Source organism: Carcharhinus amblyrhynchos, chromosome 3, assembly GCF_965287045.1.
Source record: "Carcharhinus amblyrhynchos chromosome 3, sCarAmb.v2.hapA, whole genome shotgun sequence".
Classification (NCBI taxonomy): Eukaryota; Metazoa; Chordata; class Chondrichthyes; order Carcharhiniformes; family Carcharhinidae; genus Carcharhinus; species Carcharhinus amblyrhynchos.
The window spans coordinates 91,719,473-91,742,508 of NC_137326.1; the positions used below are offsets into that span (position 1 = coordinate 91,719,473).

General features: G+C 38.2%; 1 protein-coding gene across 3 annotated transcripts in view; it reads right to left on the reverse strand.

The window, feature by feature from the left end:
• Nucleotides 1–23,036, reverse strand: part of rsrc1 (arginine/serine-rich coiled-coil 1) — a 401,286-nt gene that overhangs the window by 357,241 nt on the left and 21,009 nt on the right. For all 3 annotated transcript variants that reach the window (XM_080185516.1, XM_080185515.1, XM_080185513.1), the window contains 2 exons: nt 12,408–12,611; nt 10,408–10,536 (listed from right to left, as the gene is read on the reverse strand). In XM_080185516.1, coding sequence (XP_080041642.1) covers nt 10,408–10,536; nt 12,408–12,589 — 311 coding nt within the window. In that variant the 5' untranslated portion in view covers nt 12,590–12,611. The remainder of the gene's footprint in view (nt 1–10,407; nt 10,537–12,407; nt 12,612–23,036) is intronic.

Below are 23,036 nucleotides of genomic sequence, written 5' to 3' on the forward strand. Positions count from 1 at the left end.
AGAGATTCTTCTTCCAGTGCAAGCTAGGTGAATCCTCCAGCCTCATTTCAAATCCTCACACACAAATGTGGCCTTTCCAATTCGAATAAAACCTCCAACTCGCATTCTTGAGTGGTGAAATACTGAGATTTTCAGGCTCGCTCTCCCAAATCCTGGAAGTCTACCTGCATCTAAGAATTTCCGAGATTGCTTTCAAAGAGCTTGAAACCCAATTTCACAATCGCTTGTCCAAGAATTTTCCCACGCTCAAATCCCAACTCCATGCCAAACTGAATCAAATGGATCTTGTATTCAAGCAGAAATGCAGCTTAGCAATCCTTGAAACCACATCTCTCTTTCATCTTGCAAGGAAATGGACAGTTTAAAGCATAACTGTTTGCATTCCAATATTCTCAACACCTTCCTTGGACTCTGGAGACTAACAGACTAATTGTAAACAAAGATGCTGCTATAAGGGTGAACGGGAAACAACCTGGCCCCCCCTTTAATCTCTGACAGCCACATTACCCAGGTCTGCTGTAAGACTTCAAAAATGGTCACAAGACTTCCTTCATTTTATCTTCAATTAATGACCTGAAACAAAACAATCTTATGTATGTTATATTTGCAACATAAAGCTGAAATCTACGACTAATTTATCTCAAACCCTATTTACCCATCACCCCATGTTTGCCAACCTAAGATGTCTCCCAGGTCTACAATCCACTATTTCAGAATTCTCATCCTTATGTTCAAATCTCTCTTTGGCCTTATCCCTCTGCAATTCTGCAAATAACTCTCCTAAATCTCTAGGCTCTTCTAATTTCTGTCTCTTGCACATTCTCAACTGTCATCACGCTCCCATATCTTCAGCTGCCAGGCTCTATGCTTTGGAATTCCAAACTAATCTTCTCCCACTCTCTTTTCTCCTTGAACATGATCTATAAACCTGACTCTATGACAAAATTTTTGGTCACCTTTCTGAATATGTCATGTGGCTCTCCAAATTTTTTTTTAATATGCTCCTGTGAACACATCAAGATGCTTTATATGGTTAATGAAGCAGTACAAATGCAAAAATGAAATGCTGCTGATGCTGGATACTGAAATAAACATGAAGTGCTGGAAATGCTCAGGCAGCATCTGTGGAGAGAAACAGAGTTAACGTTTCGCTGGCCTTCTTATCATATACTTCTACAATATATTCGATAAGGCCCCCATGCAAGGCTTATTGAGAAAGTGAGGGGGCATGGGATACAAGGGGACATTGCTTTGTGGATCCAGAACTGGCTTGCCCACAGAAGGCAAAGAGTGGTTGTAGATGGGTCTTTTTCTGCGTGGAGGCCAGTCACCAGTGGAGTGCCCCACGGATCTGTTCTGGGACCCTTGCTCGTTGTGATTTTTATGAATGATCTGAATGAGGAAATGGAGGGGTGGGTTGGTAAGTTTGCCAATGACACAAAGGTTGGAGGCATTGTGGATAGTTTGGAGGGATGTCAGAAGTTGCAACGAGACATAGACAGGATCCAAGACTGGACGGAGAAGTGACAGATGAACTTCAACCCAGATAAATGCGTGCTGATTCATTTTGGCAGGTCAAATGGGATGACTGAATATAATATTAAGGGTAAGACTCTTGGCTGTGTGGAAGGTCGAAGGGATCTTGGGGTCCGAGTTCATAGGACGCTCAAATCAGTTTTGCAGGTAGAGGATGTGGTTAAGAAAGCATATGGTGTACTGGCTTTCATCAATCAAAGAATTGAGTTTAGGAGTCAGGAGATAATGCTGCAGCTGTATAAGACCCTGGTCAGATCCCACTTGGAGTACTGTGCTCAGTTCTGGTCACCTCATCACCGGAAGCCATAGAAAGGGTGCAGAGGAGATTTACAAGGATGTTGCCTGGATTAGGTGGCATGCCTTATGAGGACAGGTTGAGAGCGCTTGGTCTTTTCTCCTTAGAGAGGATGAGAGGTGGCCTGATAGAGGTGTATAAGATGTTGAGAGGTATTGATCGAGTGGATTCTCAGATGCTTTTTCCCAGGGCTGAAATGACTGCCACAAGAGGACACAGGTTTAGGTGCTGGGGAGTAGGTACAGAGGAGATGTCAGGGGTAAGTTTTTCAATCAGAGCGTGGCAAATGCGTGGAATCGGCTGCCAGCAGTGATGGTGGAGGCGGATTCAATAGGGTCTTTTAAGAGACTTTTGGATAAGTACACGGGACTTGGTAAGATGGAGGGTTATAGGTAAGCCTAGTAGGTAGGGACATGTTCAGCGCAACTTTTGGGCCGAAGGGCCTGTTTGTGCCGTAGTTTTTCTATGTTCTACGTTCTATATAAACTCTCAGATTCATCCCTACTGAGGTGAAAAGCTCAAGCCCCTCTGACTTTTCCAATGAATCAGACATCCAAAACTTAGGATCAACCTTTGTTGCACTTCCTCCAACCTTTGAATTACTTCAATGTTTTTCAGCGACCAGGATTGAACATCTAACTTATGGTGGAGTTTGTCCAAAACGATGTACAGCTTGTTCACAACTTGTGGTCAGTTATTCCAATCATGTGTCTATTGACTAATAGTTTTCTTGATTGTTTCTGCATATCAGCTGCACAGCAAGTCAACTAAAATTCCTACATTTCTTTCAACTTCAAATTTAGCCTAATCGTCTCATAAGCAATAATTTACATATATCTGGATTAAATTTCGTCTATCGTTGTTTGGCCATTCACATTTTGTTTGGTTGATTCTGGGTTGTCCTCTTCAATTGAATGCCACTCCAATATTGATATCATGTACACAGTGAGATAATTTTTGAGTTTATGAATCCAAGTTATTGATTTAAATTGGAAATAAAAATCAACCAGTTTCAGTGCTCCATATTCAATATTTCTTCCACCCAGACATTATCCCTCAAACCTGTACACCATTGTTTTGTGCTCTTCAGACAATCATACTGCAACCTTGTTCTGAATGTCCACAACTTTGTGCTTAATTTTAAAAACCTGCATGTGGAACTTTAAGATGTCTATTGGGTGGCTAAGTGCACAACAATGTAAGGTTTATTATAATAAGCTTAACACTTCCTCAAAGAAATTGGAGGATAATATGTAGTCTCTTCCCCATTTACAATCACAATGACTGTTTTCACTAGGCTGCTTTTGCAGAGAGACAGCACAACGTTAGTTATGATTGCAGATTCCATTACTTTACGTGGAATTAAAGTCTAAAGAGTCTGCATGTGTCTGTGTTTGTTTCATCATTGTTTTTGAATATGAGCACACATTAACTCTTTTTGAAGGGATGCACTGTTTTTTCTGTAGTTTTCATCAATAACCTACTGACAATTGTCCATAACTTATAACTGTCCCCTCAACTGGTTCTGGATAGTCAGCTGAATGCCATGTAAACTCGGGCATGCATTTAAGTTTTCAGCTTGTCCAAATCATTTCTATCAAAGTTTTAAATTTTGCCTTGTGATCATCACTGGTTTCAAACCAAGCATCTATTACTGCTTCCATCTGTTTGGCGAGAGTCTCTTGCTATTGTTTTACATAAATACTTTTGTTGCAATGTTTTGTCTTTGCACCTTAGCTTTTTTTTCTAGATTTCTCTTTGCTCCTCTGATTTTACTTATATGTTTTTTTCTCTTTATTATCTTGCATTCAGCCAGTGAACTCCTTTTACCTTTATTGCTGCAGGAGTTGAGGAGTCAATTCTCTTTGTTTCACAACCCTGATAAGACTGGCATCCAGCTGATTCAAATTTCATCCTTAAGGTCTAAAGCTTCCCTGGCTATTAACCCAAGATTGTGCACGTGAGAAATCTAAATATGCCTACCCATCCTCAAAATTGACTCTATTTTGTTTTCCCTTCTAAGTTCCTGCACCTTACTCTCTAATAATTATTTTAACCTATAAACAGTACAATTTGATCATAAAATGATGGGGAAGATTCTCTTCATTCATGAGTATATTTGTTATTCCCAAAACATCATCAAGCAATATTTAATTTTCAATGCATTTATTTGAGACAAGTGAGGAAATGTATTTATAATCCATATAATTTCTTCACCAAAAATAACTTAAACAAACCTCACTAAAAATTCAAAGCAGAAGATGTGTCATTAATTCTGTGTAGTTAATAGCAATAAATTTCTATACATCACAAAAGTGCCATTAACGAAGTTATTCACATATTAATAACTCAAAGTGGTAATATCTTTAAAGAATAGATCTAAAAACAACTGCAATAGGATCTGTCCTACTTGCAAGACCAAAGAACTGCCACAATATATGTTGCAACCATGAAGAACCAGACATCGATCAATAGGTCAACAAAACAAGGGATTCAGCATATTGACACTTCATGCATCTTTTACATCCTTTGCAAAAGCTTCAAGTCCAAAATGCTGTTACTCAAATGCTTAATCCAACATCCAATCACTAAACCAGCATAGCATAATTTTTTTTAAATTGATTTAAAAGTGTAAATTAAGTAAATACCTCCTGTTTTTGTATCAACATCTGTAATGTTACTGAGCTAGGTACTGTATATCATATTTTCCCAAAATAAAAAAAATCACAACTTTTACAAAACATTAACGTGAATCACCAAAACTTCATTAACTTCACCGTGCCTAAGAAATTTTTACATTTTACAAAATCTTTGATATTCTCTTTAGAAATAGACTTGCCTTCAGTAATACAGTCTCATTTAATAATTTTAAATCCCGTTACATGAAAACTGCTCTTTAGTTATCAATTTAAATACCACACTGACATGTACTTGTGAAAATTCAAGTTTAATGTTCAGTATTCAACACTAATGAGATTTAAAAAGTTGCTTGTCAGTTGTAGGCGTGTCACGTGAAAATATGCAAAATATAAGTTAAATTTATAATGCACTATGTTCAATGCTGCTTGAATAAAAATATTGTGGGTGATTTATTCATTCACAAAAATTCTTCATGGAAAATACTGCAAACATCTTCTATTACAGCTAAATGTGTGATATTGAAATAATTACTATCCAAATTTTCTTCTCAGCAATATTTTCATGCCACTGTTATTATTCTCATTTCTTTGAATAATGTCCAAACTCCATGGCCATTTTCTTCTCATTTTCAATATCTTGCATCCCTATATCAAGATTCTTCTCTTCATATCCTGTCAGAATATCAATCACTGCCTCCTGTCCATTCAATCCAGTTTTGATTTATCAGCAGATGTCTTTCTGGACTCCATAACTCGACCCAAACCATTTTAATACGACAGTGACAAATAACACCCCATATCACATCAACCTGTTCCACTTAGTAAACTAAGAAACAGTAACTATGACATCCCTGCATAAGTATTACATTCTATTCCCCAGACTGATGTATATTAATGAGGATCTGCTATTTGAAACCCTTCTTCCACATCAGCATCTAATATGATCAAATTAGGAAATGGGATGATTTATTAAATTTTGGCATGCTGAAAAATTTCTCTATGTTCTCATGTAGGCAGTTCTGGAAAATAATTGTTGATACTGTCCAATACAGATTTATTTTCTATTTTTCTTCAATTTCTAAGAACAGTTATACTGCATGGTTCCAATATTAAGAATTTGTCTAGTTTTAATTAGTGCATCTTATTTTCACCACTGAGAATACTGACAGATTAATTCTGGCTTTACTTAACATACACTTTAAATATGGAAACATTTAAAATTGATAGTTAAAATCACACTTGAATTGTATTTTAGTGGCACAAGTACTTCTATTGTAGCAAAGCATATTTCATAAAATGGAATGGCACATAATAATTGAAACAGATACAATTACAAAATTAATGGAATTGTAAGTGGTTTTTGAACTGACAACATCAGCCCTGGGCAAGTATGGCATAACACTGAAACTCATTAGGTCCATTAACCCAAATATAAGCTATTCAAAAAAGTTGGTTCAGCTAAATCATACATTGCCGCAGTTACATTGCCACAGTTACAGAATGCAAGTAACATATTTCAAGTGCATTTTATAAACACTATCCTTTATCATCCTCATAATTCCAATCCAGGCAATATATTTTGGAAGTAGTACTAAACAGCAAAATGAGAAAATAGTGTCAACAAAATCTTTAAATCTAAGAAAGAAATTTTGCTCTTCAGCACAAACATTGGCAGCCTCCTCCAGGAAAGCCACAGTCGCAACACCAACATTGTAGCTACGTGCGCATTCTTTGCAAGGTAATCGGAATTGAGAATACAGACTCTACCATATATGGTATTACGCGAGCATGTGTTAACATCATTACCGTGACATCTCACACATGCTGCAAATCTCAGGAGAATACTAAATATATTTCATGAGAGCCATTACATTAACATTTCCTAACCAAAAACAACATAGCCCTCTGATGACTCTTATGGACAAAAGCAAATCAACTTGATTCTAACATCTCCCCATTTTTTTTGTGCCAGTTAAGTGGAAAACATTTTTACTCAAATTCAAATTCTGCTGTTTATTTGAAAAAAATTCTTAAGTTTCAGTACTCTGACCCAAAATGTCCAGCATATTTGGAAGCATCAAGCCATAATTTAACAAGATGTATAGATGTTATTTTTTTCATTACATGAATTTAAAATTCAGCCATTCCATCCCTTTCTGATGTGCAGCCAGTTCTGTGACCATCTATAATCATAGTTTAATGATATATATTAATATTAGCATATTAAAAATGTTCAATTTTCTGATCCAATTAACCACATATAACTGGTAAACAGCAAACAGAGAAAGAAACTGGCTAAGGGTTAAAATTGGATTGTAACATGAAAATTAATAAATATTTTACTTTAAACGGCTTTGTATATAGATTGCATTTTGTAATTTAAGTGCAGTTAATCCTAACTGTTTCACTGATCCAAATGTAGTATGGATATACCAATTCCTGAACATTTCAGTATAAGATTTTACCTGAGTAACCAACCTGACGAACAGAAATATTGTTGCTACTTTCTTAAAATAATTTTGATCAATGGCAGATAGTTCCAATTTTCATTTCCTTTGAAATCTTTCCAAAATTTGGTAACTTTTTTGTTCAGTATTTGTGGTTTCCGCTTATTCTTTTTAATTTTACATGTGCAATAACAGATGATTATCTACCAGCAATGTGCTACCAATGAACAAATGAGCTATAATTTGTAACCTAATTACAAATAGGTAATTGTATTACCTATACAATACATAGGTACCTTGGTTTTAAGTTACCTATATCCTCACCCAAATTCTGCACAACCATCACACTTATTCTTGCTGACCTAAACTGGCTCCCAGTCCAACAAAGCCTCACTTTTAAAATTTATCCCCATTTAGAGATCCCTTCATGATTTTGCCCACTTATCTCTGTAATCCCCTCTAGCCCTCCAAGAAATCTATATTTCTTGAACTTTGGCCTCTTGCACACCACTCAGTTCCTTTGACCATCACTGGCACATTCTCAATGTTAAGGCACTAAGCATTGAATTCCCTTCCAAATCTCTACCTCTCCTCATCTCTTCCTTTAATATACTGCTTAAAACCTACCTTTGTGGCTCATGGCCTGATGCCTCCGTGTTGGGTTTTGACTGATTATGCTTCTGTGAAGTGGTTTGAACTATATTAAAGGACCAACATAAATGCAAGCACTTGTGTTACTCAGCCACAATTTGTATGTCAGACTTTAAATGCTTGCTTTTAAACACGTTTGTATATAGATACAGCAAGAGTGTACAACAGCAGAGACAACTTTGTTGCTTCACCTCTTTACATGTCAAGTTCTCAACAGAAACCAAGTCATTGGAAAAAAGTGCCATGCAGAGACAAGAAACAACCAAGAGAGATGGCAACCATACTTTTTCTGTGCATACGCCAATGGTTAGTAACACAGTGACATCAAAAGGATCAATTGCCCATGGCTTTATTCTCATAATTTGAGACAGAGATCAATAGCCTTTTTGATCCCTCAGGGAAGATCCATCATGATCATATTAAATGAGGAAGCAGGCTCGAGGGGCCAAATTATCCACTCCTGATTCTATTTCTTATGTTCTTTCTTTCTAAGATCCTACTTGTTCTCAATTTCCATCTCACAATTTTTCCAGATCTTCTGTTATTTGCTTCACTAGTAAAACAGTCCCATTGATAAATACATCTCACTCTGATTTTCAGACTGTTCCTTCCAGAATAGTCTGTCTATACTTCTAACCTCCTTGACATGCAATGATCTTTCCTCTAGCACTTCCCCAATATAACTTTAGAAAGTAGAACACTCGTTCATTCATTTCATCCTCACCTGTTGTTCGAGGCTCCAAACATTCCTTCACTGGCATACTGCAAGTTATACCTCATTACTCCATAAGTGACTTATAATTTTGTCTCCTCTGCACTGGAATGACAAATGCAGATTGTAATCCTTGCATACATGATACCAAACTCCACTAATTCTTCCTCCCATTTCCAATCTGATCTTCCTGCAGAGGGTTTCCACGTTGTTCCAGTCAAGTTCAATTTAAAAAAAAATTGAGAGCAATAAATTATGTTTCTTCTGGGAACGCTGGTTAAGCAAAATTCTCCCTATCTGCTTGCCCATTTCTGCCATTCAACTTCATTCTTGAGGTATTTTTACAGAGTATTTTCCTCATGTTTTTTCATAATCCTACTTAATGGTTTTCATGCCCTATGATTCTTCCCACCATCTCACTCAGATGATCTTCACTTATCATTCACCAACTTTTACCTGTTAATTGATTTTTGTCTTTAGGCCATTAAATCTAATAAATCCTAACAGTTTTCCTTTGTTCCCCTCAATTTCTACTGTCCCATAACAAGGATTGCTCATACATCAGTTCAGTTTGAATGAAGAGTCTTTATCCAAATCATTCCTGTTTTCAAATACTGAGGTATCAACTATATATTTTCACAACTACTGAGTTTTTAAATTTCAGATTTACAGCAGTTAGTTTTTTTTTAACTCTTAAGCCTATGTAAAATAAACATGAATCACCTCAGTCTGGTTTCATGTGAGCTTAGGCTCAGGAAAACCAGTTTTGCACTAGTTACCAATCTATCTCAAAGAGGATCGTGCAATGACATTCCTTGTGTTAAAAATGTCAAAGAAAAGAATCAGAATATAAATGCATCATTCTACCTCTGTCCCATCATTTCTCTCCGCACACCCCGTCCAACAAACATCTTCATCTGTCACAGCTTACAGCTTCTCTGCCATTTGGCCATTCACACCCTTTATTCTTTCTGTGGACAGTTATTAGAATCACAGAATCCTGCAGTGCAGAAGGCAGCTATTTTTCCATTGAGCCTGCATCAACCACAATCCCACCCAGGCCTTATCCCTGCAATCTCACATATTTACCCTGCTAATCCCTGACACTCGGGTCAATTTAGCATGGCCAATCAACCTAACCCACACATCTTTGGACTGTGGGAGGAAACTGAAGCACCCGGAGGAAACCCACACAGACATGGGGAGAATATGCAAACTCCACACAGACAGTGATCCAAGGCCAGAATTGAACCTGGGTCTCTGGCGCTGAGGCAGCAGTGCTAAGCACTGTACCACCATGCTGCCCCACTCTTTTCCCCTGGTTTCTATGGCTATGACTCGTCTTTCATTCCTTTATCTTACAGTATAACTATCTCCCACTTTCCATGCCTTTTAGCATTGACAAAGGGTCAGCTGGACTCAAAACGTCAGCTCTTTTCTCTCCTTACAGATGCTGCCAGGTCTGCTGATATTTTTCAGCATTTTCTCTTTTGGTTTCAAAATGCCCTTTACTTTTTTGTCCCATTGAGCAGCTATTTAAATGAACTGAACTGCAGCTGCATTTGTGAAATAACTTGAAGACGCTGACTTGTGTGTAGCCTGTTTCTGGTTGTTACACATTTATGAGGTTGTTATAAAACTATGTTTTACATTGAAAACTACTGTGTATTCAGTGGACTGAAGCCACAGAATAAATTCCAAAAAGACTGAAAACAGCATTTTAAGTGCTTTAAATAGCAGTTCTTAACATTTATATAACTACAGCTGACAATTAGCAGAAGTTAGCAGAATGGGAGGGAAGCTGTCCGAAGCAAGCCTCACCCAGGGCATTAGCTTAAAAGAGTGGATGATATCTGTCCCTTCTTCTGCAATCAGTAGCTGCTTGGTTTACGTTAAAGACACTGCCTGTGGTGTTTGACTGGTCAGAAATACAGGCAGGGTATGTTTGCAGAATGGTTAGCAAGGGAGCAAGAGAAAGGGACCAGGAGTCTTCATCCTGCTGTCACCCACAGATGTTCTCTCTAGACTCACTCTGGGGGGACGATCTTATCAAAAAATTCTAAGTGCCAAACGTGTGTGTGATTGGTTGCATTTATTTTCAATATAGAAATTATAAATTACTCATACCTTCTGTTCTTGCTTCTTGATCTAGATCGTCGTGATCTATAGGATTTCCCTCGATCCCGTGATCTGCTCCGACTGCTTCGTTTCTTTCGGACCTCATACGATGAGCTGCTGCTAGATCGACGTCTGCGTCTGAAATATTGATAATGTACTAATCTATATTAAGATCTGTTAGAAAGCGATGCCATATATGTTACATTATTTTTCCAAGTTTTTGTTTGTTATGTTCCAAATCTAACAACTTTCTCTTCAATTACTTCTATGCTTCTGGTCAAATGCTGTGCTGCAGCAAATCTGTTTTTTTTAATATACTCTATCATTTTACAGTATTTCTACTTACTAACATCTACTCAATCCCACTGCACTTATTACACTTTTTCCAAGATCCCCATTCTTTCCAAAAGATCCCCAATCAAATTGTGAATCTGATAGTGTTGTTTTATTATCAATTTTCAACTATTATCATTTTTGAGCACCAAGTATTCACATGCATCTATACTTCATCATCATTTTCTTCTTACTTCAGTCAGATTCATGTGTTTGTAGCAACCGTTAAATGAGCAATGTTATCACAATCTTCTCAAAATTGCACCAGCAGTCAGTCCAAAAACTGACGACTTCATTTTATAGAGTTTTATTGCAAAATGGCTCATCTTGAATGTTTCTCTGAGGAAAACACCACCATATTGGAACAAAACCACCTTATTGGCACCAACACCTAAGTCATATTGCAGTTGACAAATGAAATGTGACATTAAGAGCTATCTACTGTGTTATTCTTCAATTAAATCCCTTCTCTTACCCAAGAGAATCTCTTTTTTGAATTGAAATAAAACATTTCTGGAACTACATCTTTGAAAACAAGAAAAAGCAAGTGTATCAGTACTCATCATCAGTTATAATCCTCAAATACCACTTCAGTATTTGCTACATTATTTTGATAAGAACAAAAGTTAATAAATTGAAACATGCCAGAAGTCAATTTAGATCATCCTGATATCAACTTTGTTGTTCAATTTGATTTCCTCAGCTTTTAAACTACAAGCATACATTACAATTTGCCAGTGACTTCATAACTTTTCCCACAGCTGCAATTGCATTCAAAGGATTTAGTCAATTTCACTCTAAACTGCTACTTTGAACATGCTGAACTAGAGGAATGTGACAACTGTTAATTTCAATTCCACATCAGGTCTATACTGCTGTTTAAACTAAAGTAGATATGTGATTGTGAACTGGCAGACAACATCGTGAGATAAAGAAACAAAATACGCAGGAACACTGATACTATATGCATTATCAATGGAAGTAGGCGTAAATTACCGTGTCAGCCTGACTTTCCCAATTCTGCAAAACAAAAATCTGGAAGTTGCTTTTTTTGGGATCAGGACTTTTTTAAAATCTCAACCAAAGGGCCAAAATTACCTCTAGGAGGGATGAAATGTAAATATGTTTCAACAGTGTAATATCTATTCCAATTCTCAATTCCTTATAACATTAATTCTATTACAGCAAAAGCAAAGTAACAGGCTTAAGTTTCTGATTTGTATGAATTTTCCATGCTCTTAAATGAACTTCACTTGATCCACCCTGCAATCACATTTATTCCTATCTCAATTGTAAGAAAATCACCAGATCCAAATCCACAATAACCGATTACTCAACTGGTCATAAGCAGCTCAGGCATTCCCTTTGTATCTGACAACAACCGTTCTTGCTTTCAAATACTAAAGCTGTCTTTTAAGTAAAAACAGGAACAATATTTGGTTATGATATGTTTTGTCAAAATAAGAAAGAGTTAACTGAAAAATGGTTGATAAAAACAGGTGCAGCAAAATATCTCAGTGAAAAGTAAACAAAAGCTTTCAAGAAATCCCCAATTCCATTCTTGATTGTATAGTGTAATATTGTTAATTTCAGATACTTGTCAATTTTCAAAGCTACTGCTCCCCTTTCACACTGGAATAAGTTGCGTGCTGTAAAAGATATTTTACAACCCCTACCTTCTATCTTTGGATCGTGAATGGGAGCGGTGAGAACGAGAGTGTGATCTTGTTCTTCTGCTAGACTTCTTCCTGGTGAAAGTTCTGCTATCTGAAGAACTGCTGGAAGTTGATTTCCTCCTGTGTTTCTTTTTACGACGACCTCTGGTATCATCATCGCTGTCTGAGGAGTGACGTCCCATTTTCTAACTTCTTTCAGAATTGCTTAAGAAATAAAGATGAATAATTGTCAAATGGGAAGGATTTAGCATTTAGAATGGAAAATCTAATGAGTCAATGCCAATGGATCAGATCGAAGCACTACAGTCCAATCACATCCAGCCATCAATGACGATGGACAAATAACCAACTAAAAACAATACGAAAAATTGCCCAGATATTTCTCAAAAAAAAGGACAAATTCAATCTGGCCAATTATTGCTCCATGAGTCTATTTACTCTCAATCATCATCAAAGTGATAAACGGTGTTGTTGACAGTGCTATCAAGCACCACTGACACAGCAATCACCTGCTTGCTGACATTCAGGAACACTTGGCTCCAGATCTCATTACAACACTGGCCCAAATATGGACAAAAGAAAAGAAAAGTGCTTTTGCAAATGAGTTGTAACAACATTTAAGCCAGTAGGAATTGAGGGGAAAACTCTCCATTAGTTGGAGGCATAGTCCAGACGAAAGAAGATGCTTGCAATTATTGGAGGCCAATCATCTTAGCCCCAGCACATCCTTCAAGTTATTCAGGATAGTATCCTAGACCCAAAAATTTTAAGCTGCTCAACAACGACCTTCTTTCCAACATAAAGTCAAAACTTCTGCTGTTCACTGATGGTTCAGACACTGAAGCAGTCCTTGCCCGCATACAGCAAGACCTGGACAACATGTAAGCTTGGGCTGATAAGTGGCAAGTAACATTCATGCTATACAGGTGCTAGACAATGATCATGTGCAGCAAGAGAGAATCCAACCACTTCATCTGACATTCAACATCACTGCCATTGGTGAGTCAGTCAGCCATCAATATTCTAGAGGTTACCATTCACCAGAAACAACTCGATGAACCATAAACAGGGAGGAGCAAAAACAGTATCAAAAAACAGAGCCACTCTGCAAATTCAAGACACCCTATTAAAAAATAGAAATATCCATGTGTGAATCAGAAGGAAGTAGTTGGAGAGTGGCTGCTGGGTATTTTCTGTTTATCTAAAATAGGGAATTTCAATCAGGGCAAGTGTAACATAAATTGAAACTGAGTCAGGAATTCAATTTAATTCGGAAAATAATTAATGTCAACAAGAGAGGTTGGCAAGCCATGTGATGTGTTGCAGTGGTAGTATCTGGGAACTCATGGAGGCTCTTGTGACCCAAGGCAAATACATCTGCAGTAAACGTCACTGGCTTGAGGAACTTCAACTCAGAAGATGGGAGCTTCAGATACAGGTGCTGTATTACAGAGAGGGCAAATTACCGGCACACTTTGTTCCAGGAGGCGATCACACATCCGTTAGAGTACGGGGGCTGGGCTGGGAGCGCGGGGCTGATTGCCGGGGAATGGGGCAAGAGCTACACGAGGAATGGATTGAGCATGTGAGGTTGAGTGCGAAAAATGGAATCAGGTTTCTCATTCAGTCTCACCCATACACAGAGTTGCACTCACCACTTACATACACTGATCCTCTCACACACTGGTTATTTTTATACTTTTTTTTTAAAGTTAGAAGTTTATGAAATTGTTGTACTTGCTCAACATTTGTTTCTTTCCTTAAGCCCTCACTTCTCTTTTGAGACTCAGTTTATTGCTGCATCAAACTTAATGTTTCCTAAATTTGAAGTCAAAATTTCAAGCTTGATGTCAGAACAGCTTCCCAAAACACCAGGGAGAGGGAGAAAGGTTCTTGGTACTAACTAGCGAACAACCAGCAGCAGAATGTTTTCTCCGGAAAGGCAGTCTTCCTTCCAGCTTGCCAGTCAAATTTCCAAATACCAGGGAGAAAGAGAAACACTGCTTTTCAGTCTGATCATAGTAAGTAGTCTCACAACACCAGGTTCAAATCTAACAGGTTCAGTTGGAATCATGAGTTTTCGAAGCACTGCTCCTTCCTCAGGTGATTGTAGGTTGATTCACAAACACGGCATATATAGGCAAAGACCCAATTGCAAGACAATTACAGCTTGCAATTTGAAGAATGGTTGGACTGCAAATCCTTGCAGGTACAAACAAACATTGTGTGTGGCGAGGAGGATAATCACAGGTTAAAGAGGTGTGATCTGTCTCAAGCCAGGACAGATAGTAGGATTTTGCAAACCCACACAGTATGGTCAGGGTCATATGTTGTGTGACATAAACCCAAGATCCAGGTTGAGGACATCCTTATGCATGCAGAACTTGGCTATCAATTTTTGCTCGGCAATTCTGCATTGTCGTGCATCTTGAAGGCCACCTTGGAGAACGCTTACCCAAAGATAGGAGGCTGAACGCCCTTGACTGCTGAAGTATTCCCCGACTGGAAGGGAGCACTCTGTCTGGCAATTGTTGCATGTTCTGCTCATCCATTGTAACATCTGCATGGTGTCACCAATGTACTACACCTCAGGACATCCTTTCCTGCAGGTAGGCCCTTTTGTTAAAGTGGAAATTTTTCCTGCTTCTTGACTGTGGTAGAGACACTCAACAAAATTTGTTCCAACAAAACAACTTATCTTTATTTCTGAAAGACTGCATGCAGTATTGGCAAAAACTTGAGTTCGGAGAGCCGTTGTTGCAACCTGCTAATTCTGCTCTCAAGTCCGCCCTTACATAAAGGATCAATTCAATAGTTATACCTTTTCCTTATCAGTTTACATGACTACAGGAATTCGATTAGTAATACAAACAGTAGCAACATCATTAATTGTGTTGTAACCTGGTGACCTCCAAGATCTCTGTCTCATCATTCATACTTTTATCTTGTCCTTTTGATAGAACTGAAGAAGGCCAATGACTTTGTTATTTCTGACCTTATCTCGCTTCACTCCTCTAGCCCTAAGTTACGTGGAGTCAGCCTTATCAGGACTTGACCTTCTCGGTCTTATTCATGTCTTAGGTTATGCGGAGTCAGTGTTCCTTATTTTGTACCAAATACTTGACCAATTTTCCCATCATGCCACTATTTCATTCATACAACTTCACACTTTGACCAAGCTGCATGCAAATGTACCATGTAGCTGGAGGGTGGCGTTCTCATTGATAGTGGTATCCATGTCGATGATCCAACACATCTTGCAGAAGTTGCTCTGGTTGAAGGGTCTGACAAGTTGATAGTGAACTTCCCTGTAGTGATACTATTTTCTAGTGTGATTCTGGGGGAGGCAGTGTTGCTGCTGATGGTTATGCCAAGTTTCTCAAGTTTTCTGTTCTTGGTGTGCATGTAGGTGGAGTAGTTGCCTTGTCTCGTCTGCTTGGCAGTGTCTCGCAACTGGTGTGCTGAGAATATGGAAGTTATTTTGGTTTCAAGGTTGCGATATCTGCTGTGGAGCTGCTGTACAAGATGATTGAGGAGCATCAGAGAGGTGCGACAGCAAAGACTCTCAGCATAATCTGTGTTGTAGGTCAACTTGAGCTTGTTTGTGATTTGTAGTCCTTTTGGGATCTTGCCTGCTTTCTTGCATCTTTGTAAAAACTTGATGTCTGTGTCTAGATGTGCGATCTTCTTGGAGATCCTCCCCACTTTGAGCCAGTGGTTTGTGGTGTCAAAGGTAGCCATGATCCACATCATTTCAGTCCAATGTCCAACCACCTTCTAGCAGCCAAACTGAAAGTGAAACCTTGAATTCACTATATGATGTGCCACCCAGTCGTAAAATCCAAGCCAGTGCACAAGGTCCAGATTAAAAATAAACAAAACCCTAGTTAAACTATTGAAGCAGCAACAAAAGAGCTTGTAGCAGACAACTCGGCAACCCTGAAACTAACAGGCCTGCTTACAACTGCACAGAACAAGATTTCGAAGAAATACATCTCTTAAAGGTACACTAGCATCAGGGTGGTTTCTGAACGAAGAAAACATCCTTTCAGTGAATGATTGCTCAATCTATGGAATTGGCTCCCAAGTGAGACAGAGAAAGCTGATACTATTGATTCTTTCAAATAGAAGTTAGGTAGACTTTTTCCAGAAAAGTATATCTGCAATATATGAGTAATTTGAGACATTATGTGGTAAGTACAAATGAACCATGGACCCATGGTTTCCACCACTTTGATTTTCCCTCCATATCTGGGTCTATTGTCAACAAACTGGTAAGAGAATAATTATCATGATTAACCAACAGCTCCATTATCAGTGAATCATAACTAGACAGACTTTAACCTATTTTTATCCAGCAATACTTACATGTCTGAATCAGCTTTTTTTTCCAAAATGCAAGGTTATTTTCCTCAGTTGTATCTTCTGTGATACACACAACCAATTCTGCACACAAGTATTTTAGCTTACCACATTTTTTAGTTCTTTTTATGAAAATCCCAAAATCAAATAGAAGTTGTGTCTATGTCCATTTAAATTTAATTAAGACAATATCAATAAAATCAATTAAACTTAGCCAAAAATGGCTCGCATAAAATGTACGTAGCTATCTGCCTTCCTCACTAATGCCAAGATTTGAGTTTTGAATTTTGGTAAAGGAATATCACACAACATTCAAGACACAATGGCCATTTAAAATCTAACAAGCATACCCTTTAAATATTTGAACAAAAGAATTTAATGACATTTGATGACCATTTTATACCAATTATTATGCAATAGTGACACTTCTATTAGAATATCTATTTGAGGAACTTGAAGCTTATTTTCCTAATTCTTCCAATAATCTGATCATCAATAAAAATGTATATTGCTTAGTGTGCAGCATCTCTTCCTGGCATTCAAACAGTTCAAATACTCCATCCTCCTTCAAAGGACATAAGAAATAGGAGGATGATAAGACCCTACGTCCTCTTAAGCTTTTTCCACCATTCAATATGATCATGGCTGATCTTCTGCCTCAACTCCTCTTTTCTCACCTGCTCCTCATATCCCTTAACTTCCCAAGAGATCAAAAATTTATCTCAGCCTTAAATATATTCAATGATCTCTCCTCTTGGCCTCACCTCCATTCCTTTACTCCGTGCAGAGTGCCTCAGGATGTTTTCTACGTTAAAAGCTCTACATAAATCTTAATTTCAATTCCTAAGTGCCCACAGCATGCCCCATTGCATAAACTGCAATGCTTTCTTCTCCCAATTCTGTAGGCACCTCAAGAATGTTGTTGCTTGGCCACCATTTTCAACCCTTATGAAGCACTGCAAGAGGAGGTTCAGAATAACGTGGCACTAAAAGACTAACAAATCAGAGTAGATAAATTTAGATTGAAGCCACAAAGTGCCTAGAATATATCTTACTGCTGCTTCACAGCTCCAGGGTCCTGAGTTCGATTCCCAGCTCAGGTCACTGTCTGTGTGGAGTTTGCACATTCTCGTGTCTGCGTGGGTTTCCTCCAGGTGCTCTGCTTTCCTCCCACAGTCCAAAGATGTACAGGTTAGGTTGATTGGCTGTGCTAAATTGCCCCTTAGTGTCCAGGGATGCGTAGGTTAGAGGGATTAGTGGGTATAATATGTAGGGATATGGGGGTGGGGCCTGGGTGGGATTGTGTTTGGTGCAGACTCGATGGGCCGAAGGGCCTCTTTCTGCACTGTGGGGCTCTATGATTCTATAACCACTGTTAGAGAATTTAGACACGTATTTCTGAATATTCTGTATTGAAGGCATGTACCTTGATCAAAGGCACACTACTTTAAACATGAGTCAAGTAAAAGGAACCACATTCTTTGAAATAATACAGCTACTGAGTGCACACCGTTTCCAGATAAGGAGTTGCTAGGAGATTATGAGGAAGGCTTTCAAAATCCAAGAACTCACGTAATCCCATGCTGTTAGAGAGTAAATGTTATTGGCCACAGAAAATAACCCATACTAATATTGATTAGCTCACTCTGGGGTGACAGGGAGGGTGGGCTTTTAAAAATTGCATAATTGTAATGCTGGAAGTGATGTACTTTTAGAGTGATTTTGGGGATTGCCACCAAAATCACCCATCCTCACTGCATTGAACCAGGCCTGGGAAATAAAGGAACATCTTTAACCAGAATACTGTCTCTGCAGGTCTGTGTGTTAGCTGAAAAAGCCATCTTAATGCTTAGTCTCTGAAGACAAGCTCCAAGAAGCACATTGCAATCTTTTACAGAAATGTAGGTTATTCTATTAATAATACAGTATATTGGTTTATCAACATGCACGATAAAGTTTAAAGTTTATTTGTTAGTCACAAGTAGGGTTACATTAACACTGCAATAAAGTTACTGTGAAAAATCCCCTAGTCGCCACACTCCGGCGCCTGTTTGGGTACACTGAGGGAGAATTTAGCATGGCCAATGCACCTAATTAACACGTCTTTTGGACGGTGGGAGGAAACTAGAGCACCCAGAGGAAACCCACGTAAACATGGGGAGAACATGCAAACTGTACACAGATAATGCCTGAGCCAGGAATCAAATCTAGGTCCCTGGCACTGAGGCAGCAGTGCTAACTACCATGCCACCCCACTATGTATGAAGAGCAAATCATGAGGTTTCCGTCCCAAATATTCTACTCATCATTTTTGATATCAATATCATGGATATCAATGTCATTAATCAAGCACTTCAAAAGGGGAAAAACACATTTTAAAAAATCCTGGTATGAAAATGAAAAGGATAAACATTTAATTAAAATCGTTCATCACAAAGTAATTGTTAAATAAACATTTTTTACATCTATAGAGTAATTCAGAGCATAGAAAGAGAATAGATATCGTTTATGTAACAAAACTTATGAATCAGCAAAGATGTGGAAAGGATGTTCCCTCTTGTGGGAGAATCTAGAATTAAGGGTCAATATTTAAAAATAAACAGTCACTCATTTAAGATAGCAATGAGGTAAAATATTTTCACTCATAGGATCATGAAACTTCTGAACTCCCTACCTCAAAGACAGCGTAAGCAGAGTTTCTGAACATTTTAATGCAGCACTAGATAGATTCCTGATTAACAAGGGGGTGAAAGGTTATGCAGGGTAGACAGGAGTGTGGAGTTGAGGTTACAATCACATCCTTCATGATCTTATTGAATGGCAGAGCATGGTCGAGAGGTCAAGTGGCCCACTCCTGCTCCTAGTTTATACATTTATATATAAAGAAAAGGTCAATCTTATGGTTTAGAAATCACTGATCAAAATATACTAATGTTGATCTCCCCTTTTCCCAACATCAGAAGAGTTGTAAAGTGTCAGTTTATAAGTGTCAAATCTCACTTGAGTCAGGCCGTCGTGGATTCGTGCTATGTGGTGAGCACAAAATCTGGCCCAACACCGCAGCTGACTGCTGCTCGGAAGTGTTAGCTCTCAGATGAGTGACTGAACAAGCAAAGGAGCTTCTCATAATATCTTATCCAATGTTTACCCCCAACCAACACCAAAACAGATCAAATAGTTATTTCTCTAACTGATACTGTGAGACCTTGCTACGCACACAGTGGCTGCCATCTTTGTCTCCATGGACAGCACTGGAAGATCTAAGTGAAGCTAAGTGCAGTTTCTTGTTTTTGTTTTAGGTGCTTAATCTTTAGTCTACTGCACATTCTAAATCAGTGTAAAATTGTTTCTGTGCCAATACCAATCCAAGAATCACAGTATAACACAAAAATATCACTACACTCAATTTAAAGCAATACTCAGTCTTTTTTTAAGAGCCAAAAGACTACCCAGAGAAGGCACTGATGCTGAAAACTGACCTATAGCTCAATGTGAAATGTAAGGTATAGGCACACATCCATGCCAACCCTGAAGAGATTTTTAATAAGAGACAGACATAATACAGTGCCACGTAAATGACATACCAGCTACTTTAAAATCTCAAATATATTTATCTAGATCACCAAGTTGTCAAAAACTCACAACAATGGGTGTGGACATATCACAAAAGATGCATGCATTTCCTCAAATGCTCATGCACAGGACTCCAAACTACTGTTTAGAAACCTGATTGAAACAGCATGCCCAAAATATTAGCTGACCCTATTTCAAACTGTACAGATGTAATGCCCAAAGCACAGTATAAGTGCAAAATCTATCTATCCATCATCACAGAGCATAAAAATACAGCTGAGTGAAAATAAGAAAGGATGCATTAATTTTGAATACTACTCCTACACATAGCCAGTTCTCCTTGTTTACTGCATATATTATGGTATTCTGTTAGGCATGCTATAATCTTTCACTCAAGACATTTGCAGAACTTGACCATGTAATTTTTAGGGTAGGAGGATTGCTCCCATGTTTCAACATCATGGAATTTTTAGGTGCATTCTAACTAAACAAAATATATCTGACATAGTAAATTTTCCTTGCTTTATAACAACATTTTGTATGTATTATGCATTGAAAACAAACAGTTTGCAAACAACTTTTTGGTTCTCAACACACAAATAGATTCAGCAAATCCTGATTACAAACATTTCATAAATGAATTCTAAGAAAAAAGGCACAGCTTTAGCAGTTTGATGGCAAACTTCAAGTCACTGCACCATTGTAACATCTGCATTTATATTAAAAAGAGGAAATGGACACATTTCAATCAACAATTTTCAGATTCTGAATGGGAAAAGAGAGGTTTGGAATATCAACATACTACGAATTTGGCATTAGTGGTACGTGGTAATGACCTTATTGGAGAATTGCTAAGCATGTGACATTGATTATACTACAGAGGCCAGATGGAACACTTCGTGATCAGTGATTTTTTAGGTTAGTAGGACTTAGAAAATGTCTTACAATAAAGTAGCATGATCCTAAAGGCCAGTCTGGAGTGATTCATCTACCGCAGCCGCTTATTGGGAGTGATGAGGGAATGATAGAGGGAAGCAATACACTTCCAACAAAGCCAAGCAATTTAATATTTCTAAATGCATTCTACTCACATGATGCAAACTCAAAAATCAAAACGATCTGCAAATTTGGTATCAGGACAGCATAAGTAACTAAATAAAGATGCAGTTAAGCAAAGGTGAGAGAAATAGGCAGCGACAAAAACAAACAAGGGGGTACTCAGCAGAACACAGTATTAACTCAACATTTATATTATGCAGCTCTTCCTTGAGCATTAACCCTCCCTATTGAAGCTCCATGACTACATAGCTGAAAAAGAAATCTTTTCATTAAGAGCTTCCATATCACTGAGGAGACTTCAAACCAATCCACATCCAATAACATGCTCTAAGAATTCTGCACATTTTTGACAGTTGTGACAAATTGCACCATGGCAGTGGAGACAATCTACAACATTCTGAAATAAACAACACTCTAAATCAAACTACTGATAACATTTGAAGAAAATAGGTCAATTCAGCCTTTCATAAAAAGGAAGGCCCGAGTGAAAAAGTGTCAATGACTAATAATCCAGAAGCACATGTTCATATTCTGGAGACGCTGGTTCAAATCCCACCAAAGCAGTTGGTGGAATTTAAATTCAACTAATAAATCTGGAATCAAAAGCTAGCTTCAGTCATGGTGATCATGAACCATTAGCAACTGACATTAAAAATCCATTTGACCAAGTGTGCATCAAATAGACCGAGCAAAACAAAGATCAATGGGAATCAGGGGAAAAATCTCCACTGATTAGAGTCATACCTGTAAAGCAGGTGGTTATGGTTTTTGAGGTAAATAATTTAGGACCCAGAACATCACTGCAAGAGTTCTTAGACACAATCACCTTGACTTTCCTCTGCCATACAGTCCGAAGTGGGCATGTTTGCTGATGATTGCAACATTCAGCATCAACTGTTACTCAGATATTGTAACAGTCCCTGAACATATGCAGCAATACACGGACAACATTCAGGCTTGGGCTACTAAGTAGCAAGTAATATTCATGCCATACAATTGTCAATCAATGACCATTTTCAACAACAGAAAATCAAACCTCCAGTCCTTTACATTCAATGACATTATCTTTATATAATCTCCCACCATCTACGTACTGCAGGTCATCATTGGCCAGAAACTCAACTGGATTGGCCAAATAAATACCGTGTTACTGGTTTGAAGCTCAGAATTCTGAGTAACTCACCTCTTGACTCTGCAAAGCCTGTCTACCATCTACAAGGCATATGCCACAAGTGTGATGGAATATTCTCCACTTGCCTGGATAAGTGCAGCTCCGGCATTACTCAAAGCCCAACACCATTTGGGACAAAGCAGTCCACTTGACTGGCACACCATCCAACATTTCACGCATTCACCTCCTCCACTACCAACGCACAATTGCAGAGGTGTGCATTCATCTACAAAAGGCACAACAGCAATTCAAGAAGGTTCCTTCAACAGCACCCTCCAATCTCACAGTCTCTACTAACTAAATGGAGAGGTTTAGCAAATGCATGGTAATACTACAGCCTGCAAGCCACACATCATCCTAACTTGGAACTACATCATTGTTCCTGGGTCAAAATCCTAGAACTCACTCGCCAACAGCACTGTGGATGTACTTCATCATAAGGAATGCAGTCGTTCAAGTAAGTA